At 39.4% G+C, this 22,293-nt stretch overlaps 1 protein-coding gene across 2 annotated transcripts in view; it reads right to left on the reverse strand.

Annotated features, from left to right (window-relative positions):
- Positions 1 to 22,293, reverse strand: part of SAMD12 (sterile alpha motif domain containing 12) — a 181,247-nt gene that overhangs the window by 125,063 nt on the left and 33,891 nt on the right. The window contains exon 3 of one of the 2 annotated variants that reach the window (XM_082286916.1): positions 10,182 to 10,281. In XM_082286916.1, coding sequence (XP_082143042.1) covers positions 10,182 to 10,281 — 100 coding nt within the window. Of the gene's footprint in view, positions 1 to 10,151; positions 10,282 to 22,293 lie in introns of both variants that reach the window. The other variant, XM_082286915.1, reaches the window with a different exon arrangement.

Genomic DNA, 22,293 nt, shown 5'->3' on the forward strand with positions numbered 1-22,293 from the left:
TCCCGACCACCCTCTTTCAGAGAAGAAATTCTTCCTGTTGTTCAAAATACAAGTCAAACTCTCAGCCATGGCTCCATCCAGGTTCAGATATCAGGAGCTTCCTTCTGCGTTTCACCGTGAGGTTGGATGTGTTATTAGACTGAGGAACACTGCCAAATAATTATAAGATTACACTATGACTAAATTCCTGTATCATGAATAGCACATGCTGGTAAGTAACAAGCTGAAATAAAAATAATCAGCTCTAGCTGCTCACTGATATCACAAACACACACCCACTAAGCAGCAAATTAATTCACTTTTTCAAAATGAAGAACTGTATGGTCCTCTAACAACTCCTCCACTTAATCACTCTAGTTTTCCTCATCTAAGTTTTCCTTACCTACAACTGAGCCATAAAATTGACATCATAGTTGCACAGCAAAGGCAAAAAATATTTCTTCCCAGACAATAGCAAAAGTTACCTGAAATGAGACTCTGCAATATCTCCCATTTCTTTTCCTGGTACACCAGAATACAATCCAAAACTTCTGAAGTGTTGCAGAGAAGCCTGACTTGATGGGAAATAAGAGCACAGCAGCTCTAACCATCAGTTTAACCAAGCTGGAAAAATAATTTCCAGACTCCACAAACACAGCAGGAGTTTTTAAAAAGCAACACAGAATAACAGCATAATTAGACTTCAGTCAGGGCACAACACTTGGAATCAACACAATTCATGCAAAGGTCTAAATATTCAGTGGCCAGTTCTAAGCTAAGGACCCATCCTTCGAGTGGAAAGACTCCAGACCATTATGCGCCATCTTGAAGTTGTTCATCAGTATAAATCAGGTGGGGACATTAAAGAAAGGGAAATAAAGAAGTGCCATCAGAGTTAAGAATGCTGCATTCCATGGCTTCAGGCTATTCCTTGGAGGTCTTACAAATAACAACAGAGCTTCACCTTGCCCAGCTTCTAGATAAAGGGCTCTCTCACAGCCTTTATTGACCAAGGAACATGGTAAAGCAATAATGTAATCACTAACAGTTAGTGATAGATCCCAAAATGTGTAGAAAAAGATCATCCTAAGAAACACGATGAGAGGGTAGAGCTTTGATATTGACCAAAATGTTAGAACATTTAATAAATTAATCAATACTCCTGTAAAGCAGCTAAAGACAAAATAGTTGATAAAAGCAGGCTTCATCAAGAACATGAGAAGGGTCACAAAACAAAAGGCGGATAAAGGAAATGGGGTAAACATAAAAGAGGTGTTTTCATAACATCTTCTCTTGGCTATATGAAGTCCACTAAATTCATCTGTTTGGAGGCAAACCTTTCCTCTCCACTTACTACTTCAGTAATTCACACTCCTACCCTTGGTTTTACAAATCCTGCTGAAGCTGGATGCCTGATTTACCTAAGGTAGACAGGTAAGCACCCAAAGGCTACATCAGTAGTTCTTAAGCTTTTTGGCTCTGTCAGTGGGTCACAATCAGTGCTCAGTTCTTCTTGTAGATACACTGTGCAGCCTTATCAGCAAACCAGGAAATATCAAAGCTTTACAATATGGAATGAGATTCCTGAAAAAGGCTTTGCTAAGACATTTGATACAGTTTTCCATATCTTACCCTAATTCACATTTTTAGATCTCTTCTGAGTAAGGAAGAGAAATTTATTTTGAAACTGGCTGCCATGGTGAGAGTTTCTGCCAGTGCGTTGTACACGATATTGATGTGAATCAGTGTTCTGTAGAGAATACAGTGGATCAGGTTTACAAGGACTGTACAACAAAGATCTTTCCAAGGAGAACAGTAAAACATGATATGATCTCTAGTTAAGAAAAAAATTACTTAAATAAATATAACAAGATTAAATTAAAAATGAAAAAACCCTTGTGTTAGAGGGAAGGAATAATCCAATTATCACTGCATGTATAATTATGAAACATTAATTCCCCAATATCCGACAGCATATGAAGAGTAAGTACCAAGGAACAATTAAACACTGCTTCAAATGAAGAGCAATGTACCTTTTTCTTGTCTCCTCTAAATGCTCATACTCTAGGAGTACAGAACTCATCTATGCTAAGTTGACGAGGAACTTCAGATCTGAAGCTAAAGGACTGGAATTACAGTTTTCAGTTCAAAGATTATTTGGATCCTGTGTTCTTCATTAGGCAGAAGTAACAGCTACAGCAAATCTGGCTACCATGGCTCTACTGAATACTGAAGAAAAAGAGGCAGCTAGAGTGCTATTCACTTCTGAGTGTGCTGTAGAGCAATTTTTACTGAGACCATGAGAGATCTTCCCAGATAAAGTGGAGAAGCGTACCAAGGAAAAGCTGCCTGACCCAAAAAATATCCACTAAGACAGGAAACTATGCAAAATGTTCATCAGCTACTTGCACAGCAGATCTCCCAGCTGATAATAGATTAGGAGCATGGAAACTTCATTCTGAATTTAGTAGACATGGAATTTAACATCATTGACAAGCAAGGCCACAAATGCCTCAATTGCCCTTTATCAAGTTCCCTTTTCTACCAAACAGAATGGATTATATTAGCACTTCTTCCACACAGAATTTTATGTAACAAATAAGAGCACCAAACACTCCCCACTGGTTTGTGCACAGAGGGGAAAAAAAATCTATTTCATTACTAATTGATGAACTCCACAGATTATTTATCACAGAAAAGACAATTTATGAGAAAAGAATCAACTATATTAATACTGAAGTCACAACTCCCATTAAGTGTTCGAATGCCTCACTGTCTCCTTCTCGACTGCAGATGAGCCTTCCTGGTCACAGCAGATCTCTCAGCAGCCATTACAGCTTTGTCTCATGCTGTGGAATTTTGCCATGTATTTTATGAGCTATCATCTGACTGAAAAGACAGACCTAGAAACCATTGCTGAGACATGAGAGAACATTACTTTCACACAAGATTTTCTATGTCAGTAGGAGGCTGAATATTGAAAAAAGATTTCTACTTTTCCAACTTCTTTCAATTCTACACTATATAAACACAGGGCTACATTAATATATTTCTGATACTATTTTCCATGCAAAAAGAACAGTTGCCACATATTATGCAAACAGAAGCCCTATCCCGACACCCATCACTCTTTGATGTGTTCCACATGATAAAAATTTGAGAGGAACCAAGTATGAAACAGGGAAAACTCTTCAGTCCCTCACATCTTCCAATACAAGCATCACAGCTCCATAAAGAATGCTGCAAATAGGCCTGACCTTACCCAGACAGCAGAATAAAAGCTCTCTCCAGGGCAAAGCAGTGATTTTATTTTATTTTTTAAACTGCAGATGGATGTAGTCAGGATTGATTTGACAGCCCACCAACCAACACTGCTGTTAAGATCCCACAGAAAGAGCATGGAAAAATGGCATAAATAAGGACTGAGGGTAAGGCTGGTTTAAGCCTTGCACCATGGAGAAGAGAATGGCTTCGCAGAGATGGCTGGAGATGAAAGTTGCTTCTGCTCTCCACTATCAGATTAAACTGCTTGGCAGAAGACATCTATTGTGCTGAAGAGCATTGTCATGTGCAAAACAAGGAAGGTAACTAATACTTTATTGGAAATACCCTCCATTTAGACACAGTGAAGGTGCTCTCTGAGATATATGACAGTGCTGAAGAATGCTCAAAACCTGCTACAGTTTGGAACCAAGCAAAGAAAAATGTGGTAATCAAAACTTAAATAATGTTTTAAAGGAGGCTTAAGTACTTTTCCTACAACACGTTGCCCTGACCCAGGACCTTCTTTGCTTGATCTCAATCCTACAGCTGACCACAAACATGCCTCTACCAGTAACAACCTAGAGGGTAGGCTGTGACCAATTTATAAGGGACAATAAAACAATGTCCAATAAAATAATCTAAAAAAAGGTGCCGGTTTATGTAGTCTTCTCTAATGTAACTACAGTAGGATTTGTGAGAAAACTCTTGAGGGACAGGTGTCGGGAAGCAGTTGGGGAACAGCTACAAAGGCTACTTTACAGAAAACCTCATTTTGCTTCTTGCATCAGGCCTCACATTAGGTGTGTTATATCACTGGCATGAGAAATATTTTGAGTCAGTGTAATACTCATCAATAACGGAAGGATGAAAGATAACGTTGGAATCACTTGCCAAGGGAAGGGTCAGGAAGTGGGCAAAAGTTGTTCCAAATGAAACAGACCTGTTAATAGGAAGGCTCAGCTCACTCAAACAGTATCTTTTATACACATATTACAACACATTTAACAACACTGGAATCTTTATCTCTGTTGTACATCAACCAAACATATGGCAAAGGATGAACATGTTCAGGAGTTCTCACCACAGTGAATAAACCCACCTGGTTTTAGTCACCCTTCCTGCCCTGGAGCCAGGAATGAAACACAGGACTCTGCACTCCACCACATACCTTTCATCCCCAAGCCACTGTGCTGGTTTCACCACAAAACTCACCTGAGGTCCATGAAACAAAGGGCAGAATTAAATTATATATGTTCTAAAAATTGAAAGATATCTCGCAACACTTCAATTTAAAAAAAAAAAACCCTTTCTCTGTGTAGTGAGAGAGAAACTTAGACCCTGAGGATTCAGTGTGCTTCCAAAGTAAACTTCCAGTGTATTTCCAGAGTAAACTGAAACAGAGACAAAATATCTCAAAATTCCAGTGTAGTATCTTAAACCATGAGACTATCCCTTCACCAATATGCTAAATAACTTAGCATTTCATTGGATATGACAAACCCTAACATCTACAAATACATTACTGAAGTGAAAAAAATTATTCAATGCTGATTTTAAAAGCATGATTTTGTATGAATTTCAGAAAAATATGTCAATAAAGCTTATTTAATGCAAGCATCTTTAGATTATATAGAATTAGTCAGATTTTAAGACTATTTGCAGCAGGTTTTCAGTAGCAGTTCATATTTCATTTCCCAAGGTGCTGAATATTTAATTAATATTCAGAAGTTCTGGTCCCTTCTAAAACTAAAATGAGGTTTTCTTGAGTCCTGTTCCTTTCCTTAAAAGTTTAATTTAAAAAGGCTTGAGTCTTTTCAAGTACCTCCTATCAAATTCCTTCAATTGGACCAAGGTACCTCTTGGGTATTACTTTGACAGAATGAGGTTTGTTTAATGATCATAGCATTGAAACCTCTTGCTCTGAAGACATGCACTAACACTGGGGAACACGGTGTAAAAACAAAACATGAAGCAGGGTTTCCTTCCTTTCTTCCTGCCTGCCTTCCCTCCTTCCCACTTTCCTTCCTTCCCGCCTTCCCACCTTTCTGCCTGCCTTCCTGCCTCCCTTCCTCCCTCTAAATCATACATTCATAAATAATTACTTAAACATCTGCTGTGTTACTTTGTCAACGGACCATTTGCCCCAAAATGGTTACTCCTTAGTCATTCTTTGCCCAGTCTTGTTCTGCTAATGCTGAGACATTGGAAAAATCTTCATTTGCTTCAATGGTACAGAATAAGGCCATCAAAGAACTCATCTCTCTGGAACTCCCCAGTCATCTGAAAGTATTGCTGCCCAGTAAATTCAAAGCCATAAATACACACAGAACAAGGTCTATTTCTCAGGTTTATCTCCAGGAATAGACCAGTATAAAATGAGTGGGAAAAACTGGCAGGTCAATACAACTTTTTATGTCTCCTACTGGTGTAAACACCAACACCCGTTGTAGAGCCCCCAGTAACATGACCCTACCATGGCATTTCTTTCTTTGTTGTACAGGCCACTGTAATTTTTGTTCCTCCATTTTCTTATTTTTCCCATCACTGCTAATTCCTGTCAGGTGCCCTTATATCTTGCTCAGTATTACTCCTTCCAGTTCTTTCCGTCCTGTCTCTGGGTCCATGTGGTAGTTTAAACTTAGTTCAATGGACAGGTTGCTAGACCAGTGAAAAAGCTGGTACCGCCTCTTCAATTTACATATTTAAAGGAAGCACAAGCTCGAGAAGTTTCCTTTTGTTCCCGCTTCCTGCTGAGGGGCGGTGAGGAAGGGCCCCCCCCCCCCCCCCCCCCGCCGCAGCAGCGTGGGGCCGAGTCGCCGGGAAAGACAGCCCGGAGCCGGGAGCAGCCGCACGGCCGGAAAACCTCCAACGGAGCCCGGACCGCGCGGCCGAGATGGATCTGAGGGGCGGCAGGGCCGGCGGGGCCTCCCCGCGGCTGGCACGACTCACGTCGAACCGAGCAAAAACATCATGCAGCCGACAACAAGAGACATGGCGAGTCTTCCTCAGCGCGGAGCCCAGACAAGAGACAAGATCAACTTCTTAGCCACAACTTAACAGGCACTAACTTTCTTCCAGGTCAGAGAGAAAGGAAAAGTGAGATGTGAGACGAAGCCAACATGGCGGCGCCAAGGTCAGTGTGGGGGAAGGGAAGGAGAATGTAGGCACTTCCAGCGCCCGGAGCTGAAATTCTCCTTGCAAGCTGTGGTGAGGACTTGGACTACAATACAGTAATTTGTTTTCCCTATAATTTATAAGATGAGGTACATGGGGGGATGCAGAAATCCACACGCAGCTCGTGAAAAAGTGCTCAACGCCAGAGCCCATAAATGTTGTGAAAGGCTTTTAAAGATTGAAGAAGAGAGCCTTTGCTTTCAGGTTGGAATAGCTCATCCTTAAAAGACTAAAAACCCTATGGCTATTATGACCCATGATGACAGTGTGGGAAGACTGTAAGATTCATGGGAGGGGTATTTTTTTTTTCACTGCAGAAGATTCGGGTGGACTGTTGCTTTGTGAAGAATCCCACAGCACAGCAGAAGAAACTCTTTTCTTTAAACATAAAGATTCTTAAGAAATGAAACACTGACCAAACTTCATGTTTGTTTTCCCTTGTGCGGGTTGGTAGAAAAAAGGAGGTACTGGAAGAGGAAAGTCAGAGTTTGCTTTAATTTCTTATTATTTCTTTTTACTTTTAATTCTGTTAGGAGTAAATCTTCTTTATACTGTAGCTGTTCAAGTGTGGACCTGCTTTGCCTTGAAGTTTTTCTGTTTTCCTCAATAATCCTTATTTCACCTTATGAAAAAGAAATTTTAATTTCCCCTTCTTTGCTTAACTATAGCAGAGAGAAGTAAATAAATAGATTTCATGGAGCTTGGCTCCTAACCAGCATCAAACCACGACAGTCCAACACCTTAAAAACACTTCTCACCTGTTGCTGAATAAGTCAACCACATGCTCCACTCCCCAAATCCAAGGATTTTACTTACTAAAAAATCTCCCAGTTTCTTATTAGACTTTTCCATATTTAATTCCCCTTACTGGCCGCAAAATGCATTTCACTGGCTGGTTCTGAGGTATTCAGTAAGTACTCAGCAAATCATAGGACCACAGAAGAATTTGATTGGAAGGGACACCAGAAGACTTCTAGCCCAACTTCCTGCTTAAAATAAGGTCAGCTATGAGATGAGATCGGGTTTCTCAAGGTTTTATCTATCTGGGGCTTGAAACCTTCCCAGAACAGAAACTGAGCGACCCATTCCAATGCTCAAAAGTTCTCACTGGGGAAAAAAGTTTCTCCTTATATTCAGCCTCAGCCTGCTGTCTCATACATCACTGCAAAGGGTCAGGTTCCATCTTTTTGATGACCTCCTTCTGCATAGTGGGGGCTGCTGCTAGTGCCCTCACCCCACCCCAACAAGCTGCCTCTTCCCCAGACTGAACATGCCCAGCTCCTTCAATCCACTGTCACGGGGCAAGAGCTCCAGCCCTCAGCATCTTTGTGGCCTTCACCTTAACTTGCACTGGAGATCTAACAACTGTAGTCTAAGAAGTACAGAGTAAAGGAAATAATAACTAATCTTGATCAGGTTACTATGTTCCTGTTAATAGTGCCAGCATTCTTTGCTGAAAGGCACAACACTGGCTCATTTCATCTTCCTGACTATTAAGATCCTCCCCACCAGTGCTGCTTCCCAGCCAGTCAGCCTGTCTGAGTGGGGTGCAAGAGCCTCGGCCTTCCCAGCTGAACAAGCTTCTTTAAGATATTTTCCATCATATTTTTCCATGTCAAAAAAGCCTGTAAATTCACATTAATTCCTGAGAAATTTTCAACAATCACATCTGTTTTCCACAGCCATATCTGGGAATAGATACACTACCCTGGCTTCATCTTCACACTAGTTTCCCTTCTCCTTCCATGCTCTGCTTTTTCTGAGCCACAAATCCACTGTTTTCTCCCTTTATTAGATTTCAAATAATCAGCATCATGGGGATCAACAGCACTGGAAATATCCTCCTGAGTTAATAATTCCACTTGCAGTATTCTCACAATATACTTTTATAAAATCTGTACAGACATTGATTGTCTTTCTTCTTTGGTATTTACTGAAGTTCTTTTCTTTCCTGCAGATTTACTTTCTAACACTCATACCAATATTTCCCCTATACCTCTTTTGTGTAAAGTAAGAAAGATTGATCTCGATTCTTCTTTTCCATAGAGGTCTATAAAGTTCAACGTTTTGCACATCAGCAATGAAACTACAAGGTTTCCATCTGTGTTTGTGTTGAAATGAAAATGTCTTCCTTTCAACTTCATCTCACAGTGCCTCAATTCTAGAAGGAGAATATAGTAAAGCAGTACTAGAAAATATTTTAAAATAGCTTCATTTTCTTCTGGTAGTGCTCTGGATGCAGTCAGCTCTGTACACATGGGTGGAGACACAGGCTACATTCCTACAGACTGCATTCAGCAGATGGTGACTGAGGAAATGGGCACAATGGTTATGTACTAAACCTTAACACTTGTAAAACCAATACAAACCACCTCTCACGTGTGTATGTGTACTCATGGCTACATAGTAAACATATATGGGTAGTTTGCCATGTTTGGAATCATTCATGTATTATCAGACAGAAAATAGCAACAGAAATGAAGGTAAAATTGGAAGCAACACAAGTACACGTTTACATGATCAGATACTGACTGAAACACACATTCGTTAACAACGCATTATTGTTAAGACTGAAACTCAAATCCCTGCTTAACTTTAGATGGCTGAATTCCAATTTCCAGTTTTGTAAACCACCACTGCAGAGAACAAATCAGTGTTCCAGATTAAACTTTTTACAGATTAATTACTGTTTGGTATATGGGCAAAAATGCTATTTAACTCCCAAGTTATATTTGCTAAACTCATGTCAATTCAAAGTGATCAGCCAAAAGACAACTACCGCAAACTGAGTAGGAGTTAACAAGTCACACAGATAACAGAATCAATATCAACTTCTAAAGTAAATAAGAAAACAATACCATTTTGCTTTCAATATATTCTTTTAAGAAAAGAGACCCAGATTTGAAGGTTTGGAGGTTCTGTGTGTATTTGGGAAGTAACCATGATAGAACAAAAATATTTTTTAGACGAGGCAAGGAAAGTATGTGCAACTGAGAAGCACCCTACACAGTTAAGGAAAGACTGTAAGAAAGAGTGGTTGGTTGTACTCAAGCCACATTTGGGACAGAAACCAGTTTGGTTGGCTGGAAATAATAGTTTAGATTGATCCTAGGAAAATACCAACTTTAAGAACCATAAAATACTGGAATAGAGAGATGCAAAAATCTGCTACATTGCAAGTTTTCCAGAATAAAGTTAGACAAACATCCATCAGAAATGAACTCGCTGTACTGATCCTGCTTCAGGCTAAGGGAGGGACTCAGTTGGGATCACTTCCCATCCTACATGTTAAGGACACTAAGATTATTAAAAAAAAAAAAAAAAAAAGAGTGGGGAGAGGCACAAAAAAAGAATATGAATTCAAGGTCAAACACCTCAATGAAAAAGAAAATTTACATAAATTACATTTTCCTCATAGGATGTTTCTTAATTGGTTGGGTTTTGGGTTTTTTTATTTGGAATGAACAGGCTGAGGCCTTTACGTACATACAGACTAGGTTCTTTCCTTTTTATATTGACCTTGAACTATCTGAAATCGTCTTTTAAAGAAATGAGGTTATCACTTACCACATCCCATGAAAGCTGAAATACTCCCTCTGCTCTAAACCTTGCAACTCTCTAGTCATACAATCAACAAAAAGCCCTCAGTGCACAGTCACAGTCTATTAACAGCAAAGTAAAACAATTCGCCACATTTTAAGTAAGTAAAATATTTCTGATAGTGCATACTTTACCAGTTATGTCATGTTGTTTGAATGACTCACTGTAGATTTGATACTGATTAGGGCAATGTTTCTTCAGCCATTTGCAGACATCCTGCTGGGTCCATAACGCCACAGGCTTGGTCAGCTTCACAGTCCCAGACTAGGAACGCAGAATGAAGAACAGAAATGATGTTTAGTCTGCACACAAATTTCAGAAATACTAATCCGTGACATCTATATATGATATTAAAATACTAAATGCAAAACAGGAGCTGCTCTGACAGATGTCCAGTAATAGCCAGCACATTACATACACATGCCCCACTGTTCAAATATATCACACAGGAATCACACACAGTGAAAGGTTCTTTAACATTATTTTCCATCAATGGTATGCATATTCCCTGCATCACAGAACCATACTGCAGTTGAATAATTCGTTTTAAGAGTGACCAACTGACTACAGACAAAGGGTAACAGATGCATGCTTGGAAGACTTCAAACTCATGAGAGAGATAATACATTTGTGTCCCAGTTTGGATATAATCACGGAAGGCCAGGAGTACCCTCAGGCCAGGCATGGTCCTCAACTACAATTACAAAAGATCTTGCAACAAAGGCCTTTAGTACCAACAAGCCTGAAGACTGGTTTTGCCTGGGAAAAGGAGACTACACACCAATGGATGCAGAGCTGGTGATATTGATTGATACTGAGCATTTCAGCTGACAAAATTCCTAATTTGAATGATGTTTACAAGCAGCTATAGTTTTTCTGCTTCCTTTTCACCTTTAACTTTCCTACAATCACCTTTACATGAAATAAGTAGGACTCTCACTTAAAAAAGTTGATCCTTTATAAATGAAAAATAATTTTTAAAAAGAATACTGTTCAGTACTTTCCTTAGAATTCAGTTTTATAGTAGATTAGCAGTTTATAAATAAAATACTCATAAATTGATTGTGTTATTGTATGTATAAAGTTACATTTAATTTAATCAAACCACTTTTGCATATACACTTTTTAAAATAGTATAAGAATGCTGAGTTCTAAGCTACCTGAACTGCAGGGATTTAAAACCTCTTGTAGGCAAAACCCCAAAAAAAATATATTGAAAGTGATTTAATTTTTTTTTTGCAACACAGTCTGCCCAGAAGACTAAGGAAACTTTAAACATATGGGCCGTTATTACCAACAGTAAATGTTTCACACTGGACACTGCTGATATAAGTGGGTGTGAACATCAGTGTATACACTTACTTCATATTTTGCCAAAGAATGAATCTAGGGAATAAAATCCAAGTGTCTGTTTCAATGCTATGCATGCAGAATACTGTCCTCCAGCTCCCTGGTGGTGTAAGTTTCAACAGAAGTTTCTCTGCAGAAATTTGAGGTGAAGGGGAATGTCTCAACCCATCTTCTCCGTTAGGACTCATGGCAGACTCCCTCAATGTCACTAGCCAGGGTTTATCCCAGTACTTACTCAGATGCCTTTTGTCAGACAGACCTTTACAAAGTTACTTTGCAATTTTTCATTAGAAGCCCTAAAGACCAAAGCAGTTTTAAGCCAGTGCTTTGCATGTCCTATTGGTCCATGAAGTATGTCATGAAAAGACAGTAAGTTAGGGCCAGGGAATATGGCAGACCTAAAAATCCAGCAGGCATATGTGTCTTGAATTTCTCATGTCCAGTTGTCCCCACCTCTTTTATATTGCCTTGCAGAAGTTAAATAAACAGCAGGAAAATTATGGTTGAATATATAATACAATGCACATCCCCTAGCTCAGCCTTTTTTGATTTGAATAAAAATACACTCATCAGAAACATGAATCCTGTTTCAAACACACTAATAGGCATCATCCATATTTACAGGTATCACAGTAATGCACAAAACCACCACAAAGAATCAGGCTCATCTTTGCTGCTACCCATCAAGATACAGAAGCTTAATTGACAGACTTGGTCTCCATAGAAAAAGAAACTTGCAGAGGTGTTGAAGGTTTACAAAACCCAGCGCAGCACTTGCCCTACCACTACCCCCCTTCTGAGCAGCTCATCCCTCTTCTACACACACAGGATCCAGCACAGGTCTGGAGAAAGGGCAACCTCTGTAGGGAGAGCAAGTGCCCTGTAACTCACAGTTCCTCATGCAACTCAAAAGATCAAAGGGCCCTCTCTGAACTTCTCTGCCCTTCTTGTTACTGCTATTTTGAGTCAAAGAAAAAACTGAATTTCAATGAAGAGTCCAATACTATGGAATCAGCTAGATGATTTTTTGTTACATGCATATATAAATGCGTGTCCTTCTCAAATTACATCAAAGAAATAAACGTGAAAATATCCACGTGACACAAGAAGTCTCTGTGATTCTGCAGAAATCCCTTGAACAACAGGCTCAAGACTTCACTGTCTATCTTTATATGTGTTACTGCTTAAAGATTTTTTTTATTGCATTGGAATTTTTGAAGACTAGAGAAAAGTCTGTCAGGCCTTGAAAAACAGTTAATGGTTTTTCTTGTACATCACAAAAATACTTAAATGACAAAATATTTGTATACAGATACATACAGCTAGCTATAGACTTACAATATATTTATTCCTAGCTGAAAGTACACAAGTAGTGCCAATGTTTGCTTAAACCAAGAGGCTGCTCTTTTCAGTTCAGCAACTATTGTCCTCTTAAAAGGTTTAAGCACCATCATGTTACATATCTGAAGTACAAGTTTATTAACAATTACAGTACAAATTTAACACATCCCTCTGTGCCTACAGAACTGAAAGATGGTTTCAAATGGAGCTTCTATGCCATGCAATATACAGATCACTGCATAGCAAACATACATGCTGACTTCTTACTGTCCAATGTTTGGAATCTGATAGAAACATTTAAACTTATAATTGCAGTCCAAAGAGGACATTTTTACATTGACAACTTCAAATGTTAGGTTTAGTTTTCTAATTCATGAGGACTTCATGAGTTAGAGGAATAAAGGGGGTTTAAAGCAATGGCTATAGAAGTATGTCTTTGCTTTCATTTTTGGAACATCATACCCAAAATATTTCTAACCAGATGCTCCAAATGAAAGGCTCTTAAAAATATCCTTCCCTCCCACAAAATTCATTTCTTAGTTTCTTCCCTGCTCTGAAGGCAAGATCTCATACAAAAAGCCTTCCAGTAAACCAAAGAAAATTAACTTTACCATAAACATACCTACTAAAAGACACCCCTGCCATTAACTACCTATAAACTACCTAGACAGGTGAAAAACATACTATGCTTTACTTTATTTCTGTTTATCAGCTTAGTCAAAGAATAGGCCCATGCTGATTAAAATAAAAGAATGTATTAAAAAATACCCTTTGTTCTGGCCTTTCTTTTAATTTTCCTGACATAAACTCATCCTAGGATCACCCTTTGCTGGCAACTTTTTAATAGTTTTAATCTTGCCAAATGCTATGCCATCTCTTGTGCCAGATACAGATCTAATGAGAATAAAAGTGAAGGAAAACCTGTTTCTTCAGGATTTTGTGAAAACTGACAATGTTTTTCTTCTAAATTGCCCAACTCCAGTTTTTGCTAGGCATATCTCAAAATATAAAATGACTCCCAAGAAGAAGAAAAAACAAACATATTTACTACATGACAAAATTTCACGCTTTGTTCCATGGTGCAGAGAACATAGTACTCAACATCACCAACTCAAGAATAAAATAAATAAACAAATCAAACTTACAGCCTGTGCATTACTAGAGAGTGTATTTCAGTGTTCAGAGTAGCATTAGCAACCAAGCCCTGCTCTTCCTAAGCAATGATGGACAAGTTATCTCTTCAGCCTTCCAGGTGCAATTTACCAAGCCTGCCAACTTTGAACATCAATTTATTCACCAGAATTCCTTTGTTTTTATTTATCATATTTTACTTCAGAAAGAAAGGGCTTCTGTATTTTTGAGTGATGAAGGACTCAGTCTCATCATTTAAACTACATTACATACTTTGACATAAGCTATTTAAAAGTGCTTGTCCAACTCTTAACATTTTGTGTATTTACAAACCTGCTCAGATTACAAAATCCAGGGATTGTGGAGATGAGGGTGCTCAGTCAAACAGGGCTGCAGGTTTGCCAGAAGAAGGCTGTCTCATACTATTTGTAACATCCGGTTTGCCAACATACTGATCCTGACATACATGCATAGTCAATGCACATTTACATTCAAATTTACCCAAAGTCAGGCCCTGCAGTTTCTTGTATGAAACAGATGGATAAAAAAGGCACTGCTGAAAGAATTAAGGCAGATTCTGCTCCGATATACATCTTCAGAGACTCTGCTCTGGGGTTTTCAGTTTAGCTAGAAAAAGACAAAGCAAAACCAATTTTATTACAGCTGTGCTAGTCAAAGAACTGTCACGGTTTAGATTCTGCCAGCAAGTAAATACCACACAGCTGCTCACTCACTTGCTCCCCCAGTGGGATGGGGAGAAGAATCAGATAAAAAAAGCTAAACTCATGGGCTGATTATAAGAGTTTAGTAAGTGAAACAAAGTAAATTATAGTAACACTAATGTTAATAGCAACAATGATCATAATGATGATGATAATAATAATAATAGCGATTTAAAGGAAGAGGAGAAAGAAATAAACCCCCATAGAACAAGTGATGCGCAATACAATTGCTCACCACTTGCTCAGCGATACCCAGCCCATCCCCAGTATTGGTCCCTTCTGGCTGTTGTGCTTTAACCCCAGCCAGCAGCCAAGCCCCAGGCAGCCGCTCCCTCCCCTTCCCGCTAGCGGGGTCAGGGAGAGAATAGAAGGGTAAAAGCCAGAACACTCATGGGTTGAGATAAAGACAGTTTAATAGGGAAAGCAAAAGCCACACAAGCAAAATAAAACAAGGAATTAATTCACTGCTTCCCACAAGCAGGCAGGTGTTCAGCCATCTCCAGGAAAGCAGGGCTCCATCACATGTAACAGTGACTTGGGAAGACAAACACCATCACTCCAAACATCCTCCTTGGTCCCTTCTTCCCCCCACTTTATATCCTGACCGTGATGTCATATGGTCTGGAATTTCCCTTAGGTCAGTTTGGGTCACCTGTCCTGGCTGTGTCTCTTCCCAGCCTCCCAGGCAGCCCCAATTTCCTCACCAGTGTGGTGGTATGAAAAGCAGAAAAGGCCTTGGCTCTGTGCAAGCCCTGCTCAGCAGTAACAAAAACATCTCTGTATCAATCAACTTTGGGTTCAGCACAAATCCAAAACATAGCCCTGTACTAGCCACTGTGACAAAAATTAACTCTACCCCAAATGAGACCAGCACACTGGCCAACACCCACCCGAGTTTTCATACTAAAAGTGACATCCTGTAGTATGGAATATCCCTTTGGTCAGTTCAGGTCATGTCCTGGCCATGCTCCCTCCCAGCTCTGGTACAGCTTCTCACAGGCAAAGCATGAGACACTGAAAAGTCCTTGATTCAGGGCAAGCACAGCTTAGCAACAACCAAAACATCCATGTGTTACCAACATTATCCTTACTGAATCCAAAATACAGCACTGTACCAGTGACTAAGAAGAAAACCAAGTCTATTCCAGCTGAAAACAGGACTGAACACAAGCAAGGCAAGGCTACAAGGAGAAGCTCCACCATTTATTAGACCAGCAGTGTGGCTTCTTTCAGCTGTGCTTCAGACACAAAAATCTTCCAATGGAGTAGAGGTGGGTACAACTACTCAATATGGAACCATTATGTTAACCCAGATAGGCAGTTTAAGGGAAAAGGGGGCTCATAGTTGCAAGGGGCAATATGAGAAGAGCAAAGAAAAGAAGCAGTAAGGTCATTGCCACCTAGTAGGGACAGAGAGAGAGCAGTCGGGTGGCTGTCACAAGAATAAGAGAGAGTCAGCTGGGGCAGGAAACATTAAAATGAGTCAGAAAACCATTGACATGTCTATGCTCAGAGAAAGAGACTGGAAAGAAAGTAATGGGATTGATTCACACATTAAGTTGAGAATGAAATATTTCTTAAATCAAAACATAATGCCTTCTGCAAGCAAACTATAAATGGTCAATGATATATTTAAAAATTAGAAAAATAAAATTTTATGTGTATCTGACACAGATACATAAAGCAGAGAACTTAACTACACAGCTCCAGGAGCCATCTAAGTTATGAAATCTTTCAGGCTGCTCTGGAAACAAGACTAACAGCATCATCTTCATCATTTTATGACAAGAAGCAGGAGGAGCAGCAATGCCAAGTAAGAATTTCAAAAGCATGATTTTTTTAAAACATGCCGGAGTTATATTTCTAAAGATGAGAAAATGAGAATCTCTCATATATTCCAAATTACTTCTCCAACATTAAACTGCTTATACAGAAATCAGAATCAATGGCTAACAAAAATGTGGCTTCATGTTCTGGAAAAAAAAAAAAGAACCAGACTTGTGAATGTGTTATCTCAAGATATTGAAAAATCTGGAAAGGGCACATTTTTGTTTATAAATAAATTTTCTCAGGTACTTAGATAGTTTATACTTATAGATTTTTCCAGCAAAGACAGAAGAAAATTACAGTAATGAGGAGACATGCCATGAAAACACTGGAACCTCCATTGTACTGGGTTCCCATCTGTGCTGTTGAGAATTTTAATACTAAGAAAAGATGAAACAACAAACCAAAGAAAAAGTGTTTATTACAAAACAAACAAGGAAAATACTGTAAGACAGCTTATCTTTTGTAAGATTGAATGTTAAAAAGATTGCTGATGAAAGATTGAATGTTTAAAACTTGAAATGGATCAGAAATCGAGCCACTGAACAGATGGGGACAGTCTTTGGGCACTGGAGGGGAAAGAAGGAAGTTGGAGAAGAAGATGAGGACACTGAGGCAGCACCAGCTCAGGCCTCTGAGCACTCGGTGAACAGGACTAAGACAGCCCTCTTCAGAAAGAACCAGGTAGGGCAAAGACTGGAGAGGCAGGGAAGTCATGGCAGGTATGAGAGAAGTGAAAAAATTCCTGTTAAGCAGATTTTCTGTTCCTATCCTTCCTCTTCCTGGAGGAAAAGGAGAGGAACAAATGCTCCTGCTACAGGGCCTCCCTCCTACATTAGCAGCAGAGGTTCACTGCCTCCTGTCTCTCCCTGAGTCTCTTCATCTTTTCACACCACCGAGGTCCAAGTCAGTCACCGGTTGCTTTTCATTGCCTCCAGTGGACTATAAAGGGCTGTCCCTGCCAAGACAATGTTCTGGCAGTGTTTAAAGGCAGCTCTGCATAAGCAAAAACTTCTACCCCAGGGTCCCAATCAGTGTAGCGCCACCAGTTGTTCAAAGACTAAACAAAGACAGAGGCTTTACCTGGCCTTCAAGCAACACCAGGACTGACCCAATCCAGCACCTTCTGTACCAGTGCCACAGGTACTGGTGTGTTACAAACAGACTGCAAGGGGGGGGGGGGGGGGGGGAGGGGTAGGAGGGGAGGAGAAACAAATTATAAAATATAATGAGATTCATGTGAAATTTATCCTGATCAGGATAAAGACAGAACCAAACAACAAGCAAAGATAAATAAGGTGACATGTCTCCCATGAGAGTTCTTTCGTTCCATGAAATATCCCACTCTGAAAGCAAGAATCATGACTGGCAGATGCAGGTGTCGATATAAATGGCAGTGGCACTATCAGCAAACTGTGAACAACTGAAATGTCAGAATGAAAAAGGAGAATACAGAGCACTCCTCAGAATTGTCAAGAGCCTTGCCTAACATCATTCTAATTGCTATCAAAAATCCTGAAAGCCACAACTGGGACACACAGGCCAAAAATAAAATCACAAGTAGGACCAGGAGCACCATCAATTTTAGGTTTTGACCTCCAAATCCAAATCAAAGCATATAATGTTTTAAAATCCACTTCATGTAAAGAAACTGTATTTTTAATCTTGCCAAATTTAAGATCCATTTCACTCACCACAATGGATTCCTTCCAGTCCAAAAATTAAATATTTGCTTTTGGATATTTGCTGAGAAAACAAAGAGAGGAAGAGCTGCTCTATTGGGGTGAGAGTGGCTACCTCACAAGGTATGTCAGTTGTTTGATATTTCTTTATTGATGTGGCTCAGATTCCCCTTCTCTACCAGAGACAATTCAAACCTGTCCAAATCTGGCTCTGACCACCACTATCTTATATCACAGATTACTGTCTTCACAAGTAAATACAAATCCTTCTTTTTTTACAAAGAGAAACCTACTCTGTATCCTGCATAGATCTGGAGAACAGACAATTTCTGCTTACACAGCACGTGCCCTACTAACCTGCCTTGTCCAGCTATGAAAAGGTCCCTCCTTGCCCTTCTCTATCCTGCTTGCTACCACTCTTCAGCCAAAGAAGAAACAGAATGGTGCTGGATTAATGGTAATTTACAACAAGTAATTAAGTAAGATTTACTACTAGCACACGTTTTTTACTGCACTTAACCATCCACCTCAGCAAAAATAAAAATTTGAGACATTCATCCTTGACATGGCACATGCAACTTGCAGGTTAGCTCGTTTTTTACCCTGTCTCGAGGACTAAGTACTGCACCCACTGTGAAGAAGATTCATGGCATAAGTTTTCATCACAGAATATTCTGCTCAGACACAGAGCAGCCACAGGAGAGTGCCCCATCTTGGTGGAAGCTGTAAGTTCATATCCATTCAGGTACATACAGGAAAGCAAACAGGAATATGTAATAACTAAGATGGTGATGAAATGTAGCTCCCTGTTTCTTAACAGATTCTCCTGAACTCAGAAATACTGTTACAGCAGCTGAAATTCCAATTCTGAGGAAGTTCAGTATTTGTAAAAAATATTTTCTCCGTGTCTAGATGAAAATAAAAATTAAAAGAAATAACGACACCCAAAACCTACCTGTACTACAAAACTGACAATTACAAATGAGTCTCCATTCCCACTTCTTTTTTTTTAAACCAATTCCAGCATCTCTGCAAGTTACAGCTTAGGCAGCAACATCTACAGTTGAACTAAACCAACACTGCTTATCAGGAATTCCATTAAAATAAATACAAAACAGGTATATAAGTAGGTACACTGATTTTCTTGGAATTTCTCACATACTTATTTAACAATGATCACACAGAAGAATTTATTACCTAAAATACAGCCTGTAGAGCAACAAAATCCACTCTCCAAACTGAACTGGAAAAATGTTCAATTTGCACAAAATTAGAAATAATACATTAAAATCTTGTTGCCCTTTACTTATAGAAAAATAAGCAGCTAAAACCAAGAGCTAAAAATGTAAAGATCTGAAGGACAGAACAAATTCTTGAATTTACACTTGCAAATTCAGTAAAAAGAGTTAAAGGATGCTGGTCGGCCTGTATTTGTTTTCCAAATCATGAGATTGCATCTGACTCATAAGGACATGTATTTGATGATACCTTATCTACAGTTCTTCAGTCACTTAACTGTATCCTTTCAAGTACAGCTCAATTACCAGTTGTTAGCAGTACAAATCACAAAACAAGCTGCCCTGAAACAAGAAGAACTAGACAGGAGCCTGACAGTTTTAAATGTACTTACTTCATATTCACATTATCCATATTAACATGGCTATGAACTGAAATGTGGCAAGTAAAAATTATGATATGTAGATTAATAGCAGAATTTTCTAAAGCTTATAAAAATTATTTTTCTTTACTAGGGATTAAACTACAATACAATTAGGTCTTTAATGGGAAAAAAAAAAGGTTGTACAGAGCAGTACTCTAGTCTTTCCAGAGATTTCAGGTAATACTGGTAGCAGAACAAGTATTCCTATGCTTCTAATTGGTCAGGGTATTCTAATCAAAAGATTGTTCAAGTACAGGCTAAGCCTTACCTCAGAAACATGTACTTTAGAGTGTCATTGGGGGTTAGGTGGTTTTTGGTGACATGCTTTTTAAAGAAATACACATCAATGTCATAATACTGCTTTTGCCGAGGCGGTATTACCTTTCTCTGGGGAGCTGTCATTAATGATACTGGCAATTTTTATTATTTTTTATCTTGGGGATTTACTAATGGAATTACCCTGGTATAATAAATCTGCGCAGCACAGACCACACCTCACTTCTTCCATTTATAATTACAGTATTCTGTTGAGAAGATACTCAGCACTGGGGTTTGAGTACTTGCTGTGTATTTTTTAATAGCTGCAGTGTATCAGGTGGAAAGTTCATTTTTTCATCTTAAACACACAAACAGTGAAGCATTTCTATATGAGAAGAGTTATAAAAGCTGTTACTTAGCAAGTAGTGACTCAACAGTAGTACATTTGTACAAGGATGTTCTCCTTGTACAAATGTACATCCAACATCCTGAGAGGATCTTAATCCCTATTAAATGACAAGCTGCTTTCTTACAAGGGTTACTCCTTCCAAGCGAGTCACATTTTTGGCACCTTTGTTTCCAGCAGATGTGCCAATTGTAAGGTGCTTGCACTGTAAGGAGTAGCACAATCTTTCCATGCCAACTTTCAGTCTTTATGGATAGGCTCATTCATATGCAGAAGGCAGGTGCAGCAGCCAAGGCATTTTATCCCCCAGAAGCAATCAAAGTTTTCTAGCTATCTTTGCCAGTTGACTCTTAACTATGTTTTCTTAAGCCAAGCACATTTTGAGGAGGACAACTTTATAGTACATAGGTATGACTAAGAAAAGGTCTGAGCCGAACCTGACAGGTCAGTCTCTTGCTTCCCCAATAAGACATGCCTTCCAGCAAAAGCAGGAGAAAAAAAAGGCAGATATTGATAGAAGAGTCAGATTGGCCCAACCATCTGATTCATGCAAGAACATTGCAATGCCTGTGTATAGAAGGTCATAATAGATTTCTCACATAAATTATCTAGAAGACAGATCCATCACTTATTTTTCAAAACAAGCAGAGCACTTCTGATGTCAATGTAATTTATTGCTAATTACTTCTGAGAAACTAGTCTTCTCTCCCTAATAAGCGAACTCCTGTATTCACTTATCATCTTTATGAAGTCCTATATCCATAAAAAGAACTTAAGCATTACAATGCCCTTTTATCCCCCACACTGAGATCCATGAAGGCCAGGCCCTTTTGCTATTAATACTGTTGGTTTTGTGCATGTCTTATTCCATTGCTTTGGGGTTTTTGCAAATTGTTATAAGAGACCCACAGCCTCTCCTTTTTTGCCCCTCTTTTCTGGATGAAGAATGGCTCACTCGGAGTTTGATTTCTTGCTATATTAAAACCAGCACACATAGGAAAATGGGACTTTCCCAGGAACATCCAGCAGGCACTACAGGGAGGCTAAGCAGGGCAGGAATTCCAGTGAAGATTTGCATCTTCAGTTCCAGGTATCATTAAAAAATAAAGCCCAAATAAGCCCAAAATGTCCCAGCACCATCTTCCTGTGGGATGTGACAACACAGAAATGTGAGGTTTTAAATAAAAATATTATGCCCACCTGGCCTCAGTATAAGAAACTTATGTCATAAGGAGATGAATTATGAGAGAAGGGCTAGAAGAAGGTAAATTAAGCATAGTAAGGAACTGTTACAGTGCAGATACTGTAACACAATGTATCAGACAACGAGGCCCGTGGAAAAGAAATATCTATGGACGGATTCTTGATAGCTGTTTCAGAGATGTTTATTTCCCCAGCCGCATGGCCGGGGCTCTGCCGAGGAACTGCTCAATCCCGGGACCTGAGGGTCCTTCTGCCCGCGCAGGGGAACACAAAACAACCCATGGGGAATGAGGCTGACCAGGGGCAGGGAAACCCCGTGCCTCCCCCCAGGGACCCTTCTCCCAGGACCGGCAGGGGAGGAGGGCCCCAACAAGGAACAATATTCATCTGCTGTAATGTGTTGAGTGCATACAATATATATATCTTTTCTGGAGAGAAATCTGTGAAGGGATAACTAAATTAATGGCTGGTGAAAACAAACTGGCCCTGAATAATAACTGGAAGTATTTTAATTAGATTTCTGAAAGAAACTCAGTTCCCTTCTCTTTCTTGGACCATTTGATTGCAGTTTAAGATTACATGAAAAATTCATGCTCATCCTTCAGTTTCTGTTTGCAGAAAGACCAGTAGCTCAGGCAGTGAACAGCAGGCAGTTCTCAAGATTCACTCCAGGGGCAAATTCATCTCACAAGCCAA

This window comes from Coloeus monedula (genome assembly GCF_965178545.1).
Source record: "Coloeus monedula genome assembly, chromosome: 1".
NCBI lineage: Eukaryota > Metazoa > Chordata > Aves > Passeriformes > Corvidae > Coloeus > Coloeus monedula.